Raw genomic sequence first — 16,089 nt, 5'->3', positions numbered from 1 at the left:
AACAGTATCCTTTAGCTGGAATATGATTGTTGCCTATAAATACATCAGGGTTAAACGTTGGGGAGGCAGAAAGAAGTGGTAAGCTAAAGGACAATGTTGGCAGAAGAACACAGAGGTATCAAGTGGCCTTGAATAAATTTAGGCTGGAAATTAAGAGAAGTTTCCTAACAATATGGTTCTGGCACAGCCTACCAGAGGTAGTCAAGAAGGCAAAAAAAGCAATTGTTATTAAGGTAGAGCTCGGTTTGTTTATGAAAGGGATTGTCGAATGCAGTGCCTGCAGCTGCAGAACCAAGTTTAAAGAACAGACAAGGAAGTCCCTTTAAAGGGTCTGAAGTCCCTCCTTTTTAGTTTATTTGAACTGTCTTTGCAGAGCCATGCCTTTATTCTTTTCCACTTCTCTTTAATATTAATCTCTTCTTCAACTGGAGATGTTTCTGGAAGTAAAAATATTAGCCGCGATGAAGGCTTTTCCTAGGTTTTTTCCCACCTATAGCATGCTCACACCCTACTCTTATCTCTTCCCATTATCCTGCAGAACAGTCTTTTTGGCAAGTGCATTAATAGCTTATGTAGAGAAGTATCGCTTAACAGAAAAAAAGTATGTATTTTTAGATGTCTTTTAATGCAGCTTAGCGATTGGAAGTAAGCCAACATTTAACATTATTACAACTCCCAGGATCACTCCGAGGCATTCTACAGAGCGTGTTTTTCGGAGGTTTGGGAAGACAGTGACATATTCCAGTAGCGGCCCTCTTTCAAGTCTGTCAGAAATAACTGTAGTATTGCTGGGATTAATGGTATTTTTAGCTGTCTGATTTAAAATCTTTCCACTTATCTAGTTGTCTGCCTGTCTTAGAAATCTGCTATGTCATAAAGTGCTCATTCCACTGCTAGCTAGGAACTAGTATGAAGGTGATTTTGTAGTGTTTTTATAGATTTAATTGGATCTAAACTATCTGCCTTCTCGTATCCTGTCATTACATCTGTGCTGAAAAGTCAAGAGCAGCTAGAGAACGGGCTTGTGTCTGTAAAACCCTGTGATCTCACAGACTTTCTGTCCACAGTAATTTTTGTAGGTGGTTGCAATTTGGGCTCAAAGTGTTCAGAAATACCAAGCTTAAGATGTCTGCTGAGAGACTTGGGTGTAGCTCACTGTGTTTGCCATTGCTTCACTTGTTCTGGTGTAATGAATGAGACCTGCCAAGCTGCTGGGGCGCTTAGCACCTCCTTCTCCTGGATCATGCTCCAGACCTCAACTGAAGTCCAGAGCAGCAGGTATGTTTGCAAGTAGACAATAGTTATGGTGGGGAAAGTGGGTCTGGAGGACTGTTCCCTGACACTGCAAGAACGTCTTTTACATCGCTGTGTTGCTCTGCATTATCTTGCAATGTCAGCTGAAATCATCAAGATGTAGATTCATTGGGGTTTTTAATAGCCAAGGCCCTACTCTTGGACAAGAACCTGGAAGACGGTAGCTGAGACTTGCTAAATGTAAAGACTGCACAAATCAGGCCAGCACTTTTAAGCAAAATTGAATTTGGACAGGGAACAAAAAAGAAAAAAGCAGAAAAGTAAATGCCTGCCAAGGAATAAGCTGCAGTCCCATGTGGTTTTCTAGCTAACTTTAGATGTAGCATTTCTTCACAGTCCAACTTGGAGATGATGCTGATCACCATGCTTTAGTCTTGAGACTTAGGAGAGATTGCTTGCCTACGTACACCAGAATGGGATTTTCCCCCACTCCTTAAAAATTACCAAATATTCAGATATGTACATATATGTCTGCTAATGTTTTAAAAACTGTTTTGGTTTAAAGAAAGAGCTATTTGTGGCTGAAAAGAGAGAATGATAACCAGGAAGAAACTGCTTGATACTACATATAGGGATCTGGTTAAATGTGAACTGTAACACTGACGTGCTTGATTCAAGATGCTGGATACTTGGGTGTTTGTTAGCTATTATAGGCATATACTATATATATATATATATATATACACACACACTATTTGTAATTAATAAAACACTGTTTTACAGTATAACAGGTTTGTGCTCCTTAACACAAAAGCTCTGCTTACCAGAATCTCTGAACTGTGGCCACGCTTTGTTACAGCAGAGGTTTTTAAAGCTGCTGTGGAGATTTAGATTATCAATATCAATTAAAATAAATGTTTCCAACATTTAAATTTTGAGGAAGGGAAAATCTTGAGTGTCTAAAATCCTCCCTGCCTATGTGTGTGTTTTACTGTTTTCTAGCACTACTAGAGAAAAATACATAAATTTCGTAGGCTGTAGCCCCTGTGGGTTAGAGCCCTTCTTTCTCGGGTGTTTGAAACGGGCTGAAAAAACCTGTGACTTCTAAAAAAAAAGATTAAATTATATAAATAAAAATAAATAAATAGCATGCTCAACATTGCACAGTGACTTTAAGATCTCGTTAAAATGGATGGCTCATGCTAACAGACACAAGTGAGGTTTGGAAATTTTTGTTTCTTCTCAGGTGACACTCCATCTTCCTTTCCCTTTTGAGATGGCAGTGTCCTTGGAATGCTCCCAAAGTTTTCGTTCTGATTGAAAATGCTCTTCATCATAAAAATATGAGGTTTGCTATTTGGCATAGCTTGCCTAGAAGCTTATAGGAAATATTTCCTCCCTAAAGTGAACTAAGTGTCTTGAGCTGCAGTACCTCTTCTGAAACCCATTCAGAAAAGTGGTTTTCCGTTTGCAAACATTTTCTTGCAAAAAAAAAATCAAAAAATTTATCTAATGTTTTCTCTGTGCACTTGTACAGATGATAAAATGGATATGATAGCTTCATTAGAATGAGAAGCATTTCTGATTCAAACATACTGAATTCTGCTTTACTTGGTTGAGGATCCTTACGCTGCAAAATATTCTGGATCTCAGTGTCCTTGGGCATGTGGTATTTCCACATGGATTAACTGATACTGAGCAAGCTCTCTTATGTATGCTGCTTAAGCACAACATGTTTACTTTCCCATGTTTTCCTTCACTGACTGCTTGTCATTCAGTAAGCGTTTACTTCTGATACTGCATAGGAGTTACTATTCTCTGTTTATATTCAGATTTCCCTGTGTCCTATTACAATATTCAAGGATAGAGCAATGAATCTTGCTCTATTCCTTTCTTACTGAGTAAGTTTTCTGTTTCTTTTTCAAGAACGTGTTGCCAAAGCTTGTTTTGGTTTGTGGCCAGGTAACTGTCTAACTACAGAAGGTAGTTGAGCAAGTATAACTGAGGGTAGAATTGGGTCCATTATGTTTTTCTTTAAGTTTAGAAATCTAAAATGAGATTTGAAAACAACAGGATATTCTCCTAGTTTGATTTTAAAGGATTTAAGCAGTGAAACAACCAATAAATCCGCTGCAAGACTTTTTCCTAGCGCAATTAGTTGTAGCACTGCCAAGCTTTTTCAAACACTCGCCCCGAGTTTTCCATTGCTTACTCTGATCTCATTACTTGGTTCCGCCTTTGGCCACTGTAGCTCTTCTTCCTCATCCTTATCATTTACACTTAAAACACTTATTGACCATTATATTATTGCCACTTCAGCTTTACAAGTTTGATCTTTCTTGTTTTGGCATATATTGTGACATACGTTATTATTCATAACACTTCTCTAAATAATCTTCTGTATACGGACACATTTCTGATACTAAGTAGTCAAAAACTAGAGTCATGAGACTGGGTGCAGTGTCAGTGGTCCCATTAAGATCCTTGGTTTGTCAATAGTTAAGCTTAACTTATGTCCATTAAATGTGTAGGATTGCCTGTATGGTTAGGTTTAGTTACAGATATGTATGTTGCTATTTTTGATGCCGTGCGTGTTTACCTCTTCCATCAGTGACTTGATAGTAAAATGTCCTGCCAATCAATTATATTTTTTTCCAACCACCTTTTTTGATGCAGCTACATACAGATGTATTGCTGTTCTCTGCGTCTTGTCTGCTTTTTAGGATGATGGATTTCTAGGCATCTTCTTCCCAATTCAGCTCCGTATTTTGGATTTTTCATTGCTTGAATGATTAGCTACCTAGCTTGAATTATTATTATTTGTGTGTTCTCATTTCATTTCCGTCCCATTTACCTGGTTCATTACAGCTTTACCATCTTGTTTTGATAACAGCTCCCAGAGAACTGTCTGTTCTTTAAACCCTGTGTTGTTGATTCTACTTTTTCAGATTATTAAAGACTGTATGAAACCAGACCTACTGTTGATCAGCGTGGCAGCCTCTGGACTTCTTTCGTGCAGTTCAGCTTTCAAATTCAAAGAAACTTTGATCTCCTAGTCTGACCTCAGTTTATTTCTATCTGTGCTTTCTGCAGATTAGTTTTTCCAATAAGGAAAAATTTGAATTTAGAAACTCTATTAAATGCTTCATTAATATTCAGATACAGCAATTCAGACGTATTGCCCTTCCTCTATTTGCGTATTAATTTGATAAAACTGTCTGAGTAGTATGAATTTTTCCCCTTGCTGATCATTGAGAAAATTGCTAAAATGGAGGTGTTACTGACAACTTCTGCTTGTGGTGTGTAAATGACAGTTGGTACATAGATATTTTGAAGTACCTGCAGATCCTGACCTGAGGCCTGAAAGTCTTTTCTGTCCCCAGGGTTTTTTTTTTAAAATAGAGCAGCACTGACGTTCCTGGAGTAAAGTCCAATAACGCAGTTGTAGGGTTCTGGCATTTTCAGTCTGGGCTGACCTTGTACCATATTCTCTCCTAGTGATGACTTTGCTATTAAGAGGATGTTGCTTGGACGATGCAGTCCTGTCCTGCCCTGACAAAACTGAATACAGACAGAAATTCCAGTTACACCATAGCAATATAGTAATAGCACGCGTGTCTGGAAAGCCGAACAGGTTTCAGCATCACTTCCGAAATCTCTTGGATGCAAATGCTGCAAGTGTCATCAGAGTGGCTCTGGCACATCGTGTCCCACACAGTGTGAATTTTATGTAAATTTGTCCTTGTGAACTTCTCTGCTGGGTCATAAAGCTAGAAAGCATAGAGTAGCTAATGTGTGCCCAGTGTCAAGAGACACACCGGGGGTATATGCATCCTACTCTACACCGTGCATGAAAATTTTCATACCTAATGAACTGTAAATTGCAGTGCTGGTTTGTGAAATAGAATTCCCAATGGGGCATATTGTACAGATCTCTCACAGGATTATAAAATATCCACTTTACTTGGCGGTGAGAGGACTGCTCCGTTGCATGGGATTACAGCGAATGTGATTAATGTTACAGATTGCATTGGAATAGACCCGATTTCGCTGTCAGACAAAATACTAGTTCTGTGTTGCTGGCTGGGAGACACGAGGTGCCAATTAATTGTCTCTTTTCCTTTTTTATTTGTTTGTTTTGTTTTTTACTTTAATAATATGTCTTGGCACAATTGTGCCTTCTAGTTACCTTAGAACTGAATGGAAAACAGCACAGGCGTAAACAAATGGAAGGGTCTGTTAAGTTTGCAAATACATGGAAAGAAATGTTTAAGATCCATGCAGCCAAACCTGTTGACTGCTTACAAGCAAATGCACATTTTAATTGTCTTACAAAACATCCACAAATTTTAAGGGACAAGCAAAGGCTGATGTTAAAGTTGCAAGACTGAAGTGCAAAGAAAAGTGTGCAGATAACTGGTCTCTTCTGCTGTCAGTTGTACCTCGCTTGTTTTGTGTCCTACTCTGTCCCAAGACTTCGCCCAAAGGACTGGAAGGCTCTTGGGAGCAAGTTAGGCAGACCCGAGCATGGTGGAGGGCAGGGGAAAATCAAGTAGCTGCGCATACAGCTCACCTGTTTAAATAAGAGGGACGAAGTTTAGATCAAGCAGTTGGGCTGAGAAGTTTGCAGGATTAGCTGTACTTTTTTATTTCCTCCAGACACTGCTGGGGTTTTGACCTTTATCCTGGGCCTCTGCAGAGGGCACTGAACTGATGAAGAGGCTTCTTTTAGAAGCTCAGCCCTGCTTTGAACCCTCATGTCTCTTATCTTGTGCTTGGCACAGTGCTGCAGGTGTTGAGTGAGCAGGGGTTTGTTTACATCCTCAAGTTGATGAGCTGGCAAGCTCCCAGGGACCCACAAGCATTTCTCCGTCCAGAACAGTATGCCGGTCATGCTGGCACGCTAGAGGGGTTGGGAAAGCAGGACCTTGTCGAGTTACCTATGTCTCATTAAGCAGCAGGAGAAGGATTGTTGTGTCAAAAGCAGTCTAGGCTTTTGCCAGCCCTGCAAACTGCATGAGAACAGTTTTACATGAGGCTGTTATCTCTGTCTGCCCTTGCACAGGAGACCGCGTAATGGCCTGGTCCTGCACAAGGACTGTCACAGGCCCTGATGAGAAAAATGTGCGAGGTTCTCTAGATCTAGTCAAAGAGGTTTATGAAGAGCCTTGTGATAACACAGTAAGTCTTCAAATAGAGGAGCCTCTGAGAAGTATATTCACAAAGTACAGTCTATCCTATCAACCAGTTCAAGTGACTGGCTGGAATTCCTGTTTCGTGGCAAATTTGCGAACACCATCTCCCAGGAATGGGGAGATTCCGGATCTCATAAACTGCAGAAGAAAACATTTTGATTGATGAATGTTGACAGTATCCAAGAACCATAGAAGAGAGGATTCATTTCATTACCCCTATAGATTTTGTGAATTTTCAATAGGTCCTTTGCCAGCATTATGACACCTGCCTGAGGACAGCTTCCAAGAAAAAGAATTTGGGATGATGGAAGTGACTTCTGTTGTCTGTTAGAGCTGACAAATGTTGACCACAAAGGATCCATGTTTCTTACGGGCAAAGTAACAGTTACATTTTTATGTGCTTTTCTTTAAAGTGCCATCCAGGAACGTTTACGTCTTTGATCCAGTGTAATACATCTTGAAAGGTATGGGATTGTGTAGCTGTAGCTAATAAGGAAATATTGTGAAATACTCAGAGCTTGCCACTTCATTTATTTTTATTTTTTTTCTCCCTTGTAACCATTTTGGAGCAATCAGGTGGAGTCAGGGATGCAGAAAAGATCAAGCTGCCACACAAACACTTCACATGTTTCATGTAATGAAGCTGATCACAGCCTAGGAAATTCAATAGAATCAATAGAACCCTATCAAATATACTACTCTTCCAGTAGGAAGTTATTTAAACTTCCTATCAAATTTTAGTGAAAAAAATACCAGATTTAGTTGACTTCATTTGACTGTCAGTCTGGTGGTGGTTCTTTGATCTCTGCATGAATTTCACCATCAAGCAGGTCGTATGGAGCAGCCGTTTGAGGTGTCCTGTGGAATCTCTTGCTTATGGGCTGCTTCACGGTTTGCTGCAGTGAAATGTTCAGCGCTGGGGACATTTTTGGAGTCCCCTATATGGGCTTCCTCTTCCTTTCTGCAAAGAAGGATGAGGTTTGGAGGCAGCAGGTGGGACAATCGCTGACAAATTTTCCGCCGAGCAACTGGCAGATGAAGTTCAGCTTCCAAATTAAAAGTGAAGGGGAGAAGAGGATTGCAGGCATGCCGCAAAAGGACCGTTGGCACATGCACCTGAAGTGCAAGCAGAGCTTAAATCCACAGTGCGGAAAAGTAGTGCAAGGATAAAGCCAGAACCCGATTCGAATAGGTCTGTCTGAGTTTGGACTAGATTTGTCTTGTGAAACGATGGCGTAGGAACTTCATAGTGTGAATAACAGTTTGCGTGGGCAAGCGGGCAGTTCTGACTGCGAGGGTACTTTGCCAGGCATTTGATGCCTAGAAGGTAATGGGTAAAATGTTCAAAAGACAAAAGTAGAGGAGTCAAGGTCCCTTTCTTTTAGAAGCTTCCTTCCCCTTTGGAGAACGGATTTTGGAAGGTATGTAGATGTATGAGTATGGAGAGAGGCATGTAAATGCATTCCAGACTTCCCAATGCCTCTAGCTCTTCTAAGTTTTTAATTCAGATACATTTTTAGAATTACATAAAAGTTTATATTATATATAATCTGTAATTTATAGACAAGTGTCCAGCTATGGATTTATAATTTTGAGGTAGTGGGAATGTCTGTGATTAAGAATACATTAGATGCTTTCATATTTCTCCTCAATACTTGGTCTTGTGTTTTACAGACCTGTTCCATTGCACAATAAAAACATCACAATTCATCTGTTATTTATTTGGCTTGCACAAAACTTTAGCCAGTCACTTGTGTGTGCTTTGACAATCAAATATCCTGCGGCTGGCACCATCACAAATTTCTTCAGTCTATAGCAAGGCGAGAGAAGAAAAAAATACCCGCGTTAATCATCAAACACAACATCTGAGCATCTTCCGCTCTGTGTAGGAGCCGGGTGGTTTTGACAAACTTTGCAAGTCGTCCAGCTGTGGCACATTACGCGGTCGCTTCTGGGCGAGATGTGCTGAGACAGCACTCGTCCTGTCAGCAGAAGTGGATTTGCATTAAGTTGAAAACGGAACAATTGATTAGAATATCCTTAATTTTTGCTTTCCTGTTGAATTGGCTGTCAGTGCCCGGGCGCTGGCAGCGGGGGGCTCCGGGGCTGCTGTGAGGAGAGGCGGGGGCTGCCCCCCGCCGGTTCCAGCCGGTTCTGCCCAGCTCCAGCGGCCCCACCACAGGGCACAGCCCGGCCCCTCGGCTGCGCTGGCGGCACCTCGGGGAAGCGGATTTAAGAAAGGGCAAAATGCCGCCGGCAGCGAGGAATGAGGGGGAAGAGTGCGAGGAGCAGCCTTGCGAGCCCTGAGGGGAGAGGAGGAGGAGGAAGAGGAGAAGGAGGAGGCGGAGGAGGTACAGGCCCGGGGCAGGCATTGCCCTGAATGGCAGAAGGCGCTCAGTGGCACTGTGGGAGAGTTAAGTGTTGGACACGTAAATAGGCCAGACACCACAGGAAAAAGGAGGCATTTTTATGTTTGTGCTGTTTAAGCGTTTTAATAAAGCACTACCGAGTGACCCCATAGGGAAATTCTAATTAATCAGATAAATTAGAGAAAAGATATTTGAGGGGGAAAAAAAATAAGTTTCTTGCGCTGGTAAACTCCAAACCCCGCAGAGGAAAGCATCTTCGCTGAGTGCTGTAGCTGTTGACATAGCTTCTGTTATGGTTACGTCTGTGTTTGCTCTTCTTGATCTGGTTTTGCCAGCATAGCTAAGAGAGTCATCTGGAGTCTCGACTTTCTTTGCCTTGTGCTTAAGATTATTTAGTGAGGTTTTGAACCAAATGTTATTGAAGTTGATGGTAGGATTTCAACAAACACTAGTGAGCTTTGGGTCTGCCTCTGTCCTAATAAGAGACATCAGATCGAATTTAACACGGCAACAGTGAGTGAAAAAGACAAGCCAGTTAACTCCACAATTTTAAGTATATAAAGCACAGCGGTGATTTTGAAAGTTTCATCAAAGACCTAGAGTTCAGATGATTTTAAGGCAATTATGTGCGAGCAAAAAAAAAAAAAAAAAGAAAAAATGTGAATCTCTCTTGTCCCTGTGTTTTTGCCTGGTGTGTTTCTTTTTCCCTCTAACTTTTTATATCTAATCATATCATTAAATCTTCCTAATACATATCTGAAGATAAAAGGTGACAGCTGTAATGGAAAGAACTGATCACAAATTATTTTTTCTTGGCAATGTCTGCGGTAAATTTGTAATATGCTTAAGAAAACAGAGAACAAATCTTACCAATAAATTGAGGCCATTTCCTTTTGGATGACTGTCCACCTGGGATCGTCCTCGCTGCAGTTGGCCTCAGAATATCATTGACGTTGATCACAAACAATCTCCTCTTTAATATCCAGGATACAAAGTCCCTTTGACATCTGCCATCTCCGTTCCACAGTCAAATTCTCACTGGTGCAATATCGGCTGTAATTGAACTTGCAAATTGCTTCACTTTCTGAAATGGTGACTGCTTAATTATGATGGGGAAAATAACGTTCTACAGCCATAAGCTCAGATAACTGTGTAACTCAGAAACTATGTAATTATGCATGTGAATAATACTTGCTGTGATTTACGTTAACACCAGCGCAATACGCAGAAGGACCAGTTTGCAGACCTTGTCTTACTTCAGTGTGGAAGGGAGCAGAGAAGCAGGGCCTTGCTTGCTTTCATCCCAAAGGTGTTCGAGTGAGCAAGGCACCCAAACAGGCTTCGAGAGATTGTTCAACTCCCAGCTTAACCCACAGGTTTTCCATGGGGTATTGTCCAGTCAGTTAATTTATCCTCAGCTTCAGGTTCCCATTGAAAAACAAGGACTGCAAGGACCCTGTTTTTCAGGTATATTCTGAGGATTAAACACAGAGATCGCTTTGAGATGCTTGAATACTATGTGTACGTGAATCGACCTGAGTATCTGTATTACAAAATGGAAGCCTTTTCTTCTGAACACTGTGTGATTATGATGCCACAGTTTTTTTGAGGACTTGTGTGTATGAAAACTACTATGTTTCATTTTAGCCTGGAGCAGGAATGACAAAGCAGCTTTAAACCTCCTAGTCTGGCTGAAAGGAGTGCATTCAAAACAACACGGAGAGACTGAATATCACTCTGGATGAGCTATTTCAAACATCAGAAGTTGCAAATCACTATAACGTGACATGGCTTTGCTGGTTCCCCATGTAGCAGCTAGCCCGTTCAGATCTTACCCATTTTTTGCTGTATGATGTTGCTTGTGTGGTGTGAATGTAGAGACCATATCTACATCCCAGTGAACTTGGTGCAGACTGTTTCTCTTAAGTGGATTTTAGCTCAAGCAACTCCATGATAGTGCCTGATACTGTTTACATTCATAATGTCTCTCTGGTAGATTCACGCAGCATATAGGTTGTTCATAAATCTTTAGTTTCATGAAAAACCTCAGTGGTGGTTTTTTCCCCTATATTTTCTCCATCTTATTTTTTTCTTGTGAAAAGGAAAGTACATAGGCCTCTGTCTGTGGATGATTAGTTACTCTATAACAAAGCAGCTGTGGAGCCTGACAAGATTGCACTCAGATTACAGTCTTAAAATAGTGGATGGACTTGATGTTTTTCCTTCCAACCATCTTACAATTGTGGTCGTAAGAATGAATGATAATTGCATTGCTCGGTATTGTCACTACATTTCTTGTCATATGAATAGGTTCATTTAGTGCCACCATCTTGTGGTGTTATGAAAATGAGGCATCTGACCTTAAGACATCTTTTTCTCTTTGATCAAGAGCCAAATCCCAGGGTCCAAGGACAGATTTTAAGTAAACACTTTACATACTATATTTGCATCATGTGGTTAAAAGCTTTACAAAAATGCTGCAGGGTTGCCCATTACTTTTTCATATACTAGAAAAATATGTGTAAGTTTATACGTTTTAGGATAAAAAGGGATTGACCCTAAAAGGAGAGAGTAGCAGAGTTAGGAGTAGAGCTGAAGTCTTCCGATTTTCAATGCCATAGCCAGTCGACTAAGTTGGTTTTTTCTTTTTAATAGAGATACTATGCAGAATATTTTGGGTTGGGGACAAGAGGTGAGAAATTCTCATTGTTGGGAGTCACGAGGCACGTAGCTGCTTCAAGGTTCTTCAGAGGTACAGAAAATCTGTTTTACTATAGGCAGTAACTGAATTAACTAAAGCTGTGTGGTTGAGTAAATCTACAGATGAAATTCTAGACAAAATAACAAAAATACCAGGCAAAGAAAAATGTCTCAAATTTGTTTGGTTAAGCATTAATCTTCAAATATAGACTACTGGAATTTTTTTTTTTTTTGTCGGAATGTACAAATCGACACTAACCCTAAAATCAACTTTATGCAGAAGGCTTGACAGAGAAATTCATCCTGATGTAATAAGCATAGTTCCACTGAGATCAGTGGTGATATTTAAGCTGAGGATAAGACTCAACTTTCTAATTTGCCAGCAGCATATGAAATGATCATTTATGTTGACACTCCAGTGAGATATGAATTGGAAGACAAATACAAAAAATACAAAGCAAAGCTTAGTTCCCACTTGAAAGGTGGTTAATTTAGTTTGCTTTGCTTTGCTTTGCAGTTTGGTTGCATTCATATACACACACTGAATCATATTCAAAAGAGGTCAAAGTTACCTGTTTCTTTGCGTGACTCTCTGTTTGCTGGTTTCTTTGTTTTCTCTGGAAAGCATGCTTTCTTTTGTCCCCAGAAGACCCCTTTGCTTGATAGGCTTCGATTTATTTTCTCTGTTCTCATAGCCCTCTGTAACTCTGATTCCCCTGTGCCCGTGGTTATCTGTAGACACTGATTATGAAATGATTTATCTTTGGTACAGGTAAAGTGATTTGTATTACCTGCAACTTCTACGGCTGCAAGTGAGGTAGTAGTAACAAAAGTCTATATAAATAGCTAGATGAAGGCCAGTCTGATGATTATATGGTCTTTCACACACACGTTTGCGTAAGTGTATATTGAACATTACATCTGTATGTCGCGAAATCTGTACTTGAAATTAATTGGTGCTTTCCCTGGATCTCTCAGGACAGATATCAGTGGATGGATTTATGCGATATCTGAGTGGAGAAGAAAACGGCGTTGTTCCACCTGAGAAACTGGATTTGAATGAAGATATGTCTCAACCATTGTCACACTATTTCATCAATTCCTCACACAATACCTACCTCACAGGTACAGTGTTGGAGAGGTCTGATTTCTTATCTTACAAAAATTCATAGCATGTTTGCAGTAATACCATAAAATATACTAAAAGCATCAGCAGTAAATGATGATGGAGCTTATAGCCTTCAGGGAAGCAAGGGTAGCACTTGATTGTTGTTCTAGCTGCTACACACATACACCAAATATATTTTTCTTAACAAGTGAGCAGCAGCTGCGTTGTTCAGATAACGTTTGATCTGAAACCCAGTGAAGTCCCTGGGAAGTTTCCCTCAATTTAGATAGGATTCCAGATTAAGGTCCTTATTTGGGGAGGAGAGGGAACGATGTACTTTTTGTACTTCTTATGACAACCAAGGATAGACAAACAAGCATGTGAAGCAGAATATGGGAAACATCTCTGTAGCTAATAAATTTGCCTTTCAACATTAAATCTGACAGTTTGTTGAGTTCCATGAAGTTTGCTTTGATTCAGAGATTAGAGAGGTTTCAACATGGCACGTAGCTTTCTGACAGTCCATTCATATCCGCAAGGAATGGAGATCTGGTCTCTGATTATATCTAATGTCTGAGCTGAGATTTTTAGGTACTGTCATGTTTTTAAAAAGGCTGAGCACCCAGAAGCTCCTGTTAATTTGAATTAGTTAATGAGTCTGAACTGTATTGTTTGCACAGCACGGTCAACAATGCTTTAAGATCCTGAAAAAACTAAGACAGTTTAGGAACCCAACTTTTGGCACTCGTTTTCTAGTCTAAGATGCTGTTAACTTGTGAGAAAATAATTGTAAATTCACAGTTTTAGTTTAGTTTATGTAAGAACAAACATCTTTGGCAAGCAGATGTGCACAGGGTGTTCTATTTGATTTGATGTTTGCTTTGTCTTGTCATGTTTGCTAATGTCTTAGCATTGTGTAAAAAAAAAAAAATAGCGCTACAGTGCTTGCTAAAAATGTGGCTCGTGGATAATGTAGGCTTTTCAATGTTATTAACAGACTTGCCTTGACTGACCGAGTTCTTCAGAATGCCAGTACGCCAAAACATAAACAAAACCATGCAGTGGTGCTGCCCAGTTTAAATAGACCATGTGGTAGTTACTTCCGTCTATTTTATGTTTGTTATAGCACTTTCTACAGCACCTTCTAGATCTTTCATAAGGTGAATGAATTGTCATTATTTCCATCAGACACCATTTTTCAGAGGTTTATATCTTGGCTGTAAAATGTGTTTTGTGCTAAAACTTGTCATATAAGTATTTGGCTTGACAGCTGCTTTGTTTCTCTGAATTAAAAGAAATGAAAATCAGTGTGGCCACTTCTAAGTTATGATTCCAATATACAGAAATTTATGCCCTTTGGAAGAGTGCAGACACATCCAAAGCAAAAGCAATTTTTAATTATGATATTTTGCAGGCCTCTTACCTCCAGTATGGACTTTGTTCTGTCAGTGAGGATTAGGACCCACGTAAGCCAAACGCTGCAGCTTTATACAGATTTTCTGGAAGAAAACGTAAAGCTGTTGTACAAATGTGGGAAGCATAGGCCCACAGGGAGGACAGACGGTACAGTTTAAAGTTGGTCTGAAGAGACAAAATACTGCTCTCCCCTCTACCAGCATGCATTTATAGCCAGTACCATGCCACAGATTTTTGTCAGGGCTGATCAGGACAGAGTCGTGTTCTAAAGGTCTAGAAGCACAGAAGCCAAAGAACAGGGAATTAAGGGTGGAAATTCATGATTATTCCAAACCATTCTAAATTTTTAACTGCACAACAAATGATCTAACATACTTAATTATTTCAGGAGAAAGAAAGTTTACCCTGAAACTTTCCAAATTCGCTTTGACTTGTATGTGAAAGTCTGCAAATCATCTCAGATTGCATCTACAAATTTCTTTGCCTGCATTTCTAAATAATTCCAGAAACTACATTTGGAAGCATGATTCTCAGTCTTAATTTAACATAATATTCCTGGCTTAGTAAATTGGGAGGAGTAACTCAGAGTAAACTTGGGGGATAGTGCAAAATAAGTTTTGGTCTCTTTCGAATTCCATTTCCGAGTGTGTATTTTCACATTTAGAGGCACAAAACACATGCCCTTCCCTTTTAGTGGGTTTGTTATGCTCAGTAAATGTGTGGCAGCTGGCTGACAATGGGATTAATGATGTGATTTTTATCTGCGTATTACAAAAACTGACAGCCTTCGATTTTGCTTTGAGGCTAGACTAGATACAGCAATCACATTGCCATTTGCTTTCTTCCAACAAGGACTTAGTTCAGCTGAAACTTGTAAAATTAATGGTGGCAGACTATTCTTTTTCCCGAGAAGATTTCGAAGAGTCTGCTCAAGTGCCCATGGCTTTGGAAGGGAGGCTTTGATAGCACCTCTACCCTCACTGGAATTGTGAAATAGCAACTAGTCATGTAATAATTATTCGGATAATAAGAAAACCATTCAGTCTAGCAAGACTTTATGATTACTGCGCTTAATGCCCTACCAATTATCTCTTCCTTTGTTAGTTTTTTAAAGACAGAAAAAGCATGCACAAAGAAACAACATTATAACATAAAAAGAATCATGTGCACACTCAGAATTTATTTTTAATTACCCTGATCATTTTCCTAGCCTTTAGTAGAAACCCTTGGCAGTACATCAAGTCCTGATTATTTATTTAGAAGTGTTACTGTTTTCTTTTTCTTAGGGAAATGTAATTTTTAAGAACAAAGGTAAAAATCCATGAAGAAAGAAGTGATTTATAGTGAACCTAGGCTAGCTTAAAGAAATGTCATCTTTTGGAAACTTTTTTTTACCGTGTCTCATCTTTTTTCTCACTGGTATCATATTTATTTACGCCTCTGAACCCTTAATGTGCAACCCTGCTTTTTTCTGGTTTCTCACCAGTCTCACCTCAGGTTACTGCTGTTGTCACAGTGGGGAGTGACTTTGCAGCATTTCTCTCAGCAGCACCCAAAGTCAGAGACAAATGATTACGTGTCATTGTCAGCATTGCACACTTTGATGACTATGCAACTTGCTGTTGTGTATGTAAAATGCAAAATATGAAAATCACAAGCCTTCAACGCATGTTTTGTCTTTGCCTAAAAGGAAAAATAATAGCAGCAGAAGGTTGCAGAGCTATCAGTTCAGCGCATAGAGCCAACGTGGGACTATACCACTCACCATCATGCTTCCCTGCTTACAGTCCAGTATTTTCAGTTGTTTCTAGAAAAATATCTCATGAGGGGCATGTTCTCTTTTTCTTTATTGCTGCTATGGCCTCTCCTCTACCGTCCTCCAGCTTTTCTGTTCTCAGCGATTCCTCAGTCCTAACTGTTGCTGCTTGTTATCTGCATTCAACACTTCCTTGAAGCCACCTTCACCTTCAAAGCCTCCAAGACAGTATCTTCACAGTTTCCAAGATGACAGCACCATATGGAAGAGAAGGAAAGCTGGGCAATGCCT

At 39.9% G+C, this 16,089-nt stretch overlaps 1 protein-coding gene across 1 annotated transcript in view; it reads left to right on the top strand.

Moving 5' to 3' along the window:
- The window catches only part of PLCB1 (phospholipase C beta 1), a 405,965-nt gene that overhangs the window by 271,033 nt on the left and 118,843 nt on the right, over positions 1-16,089 (top strand). The window contains exon 10 of the mRNA XM_075147729.1: positions 12,497-12,643. Within this exon, the coding sequence (XP_075003830.1) occupies positions 12,497-12,643 (147 nt within the window). The remainder of the gene's footprint in view (positions 1-12,496; positions 12,644-16,089) is intronic.

The sequence above is a fragment of the Calonectris borealis genome, chromosome 3 (genome assembly GCF_964195595.1).
Source record: "Calonectris borealis chromosome 3, bCalBor7.hap1.2, whole genome shotgun sequence".
In the NCBI taxonomy this organism is placed as follows: domain Eukaryota; kingdom Metazoa; phylum Chordata; class Aves; order Procellariiformes; family Procellariidae; genus Calonectris; species Calonectris borealis.
The sequence above is the reverse complement of the archived record's forward strand: the minus strand, read 5'-3'. Positions and strand labels throughout refer to the sequence as shown.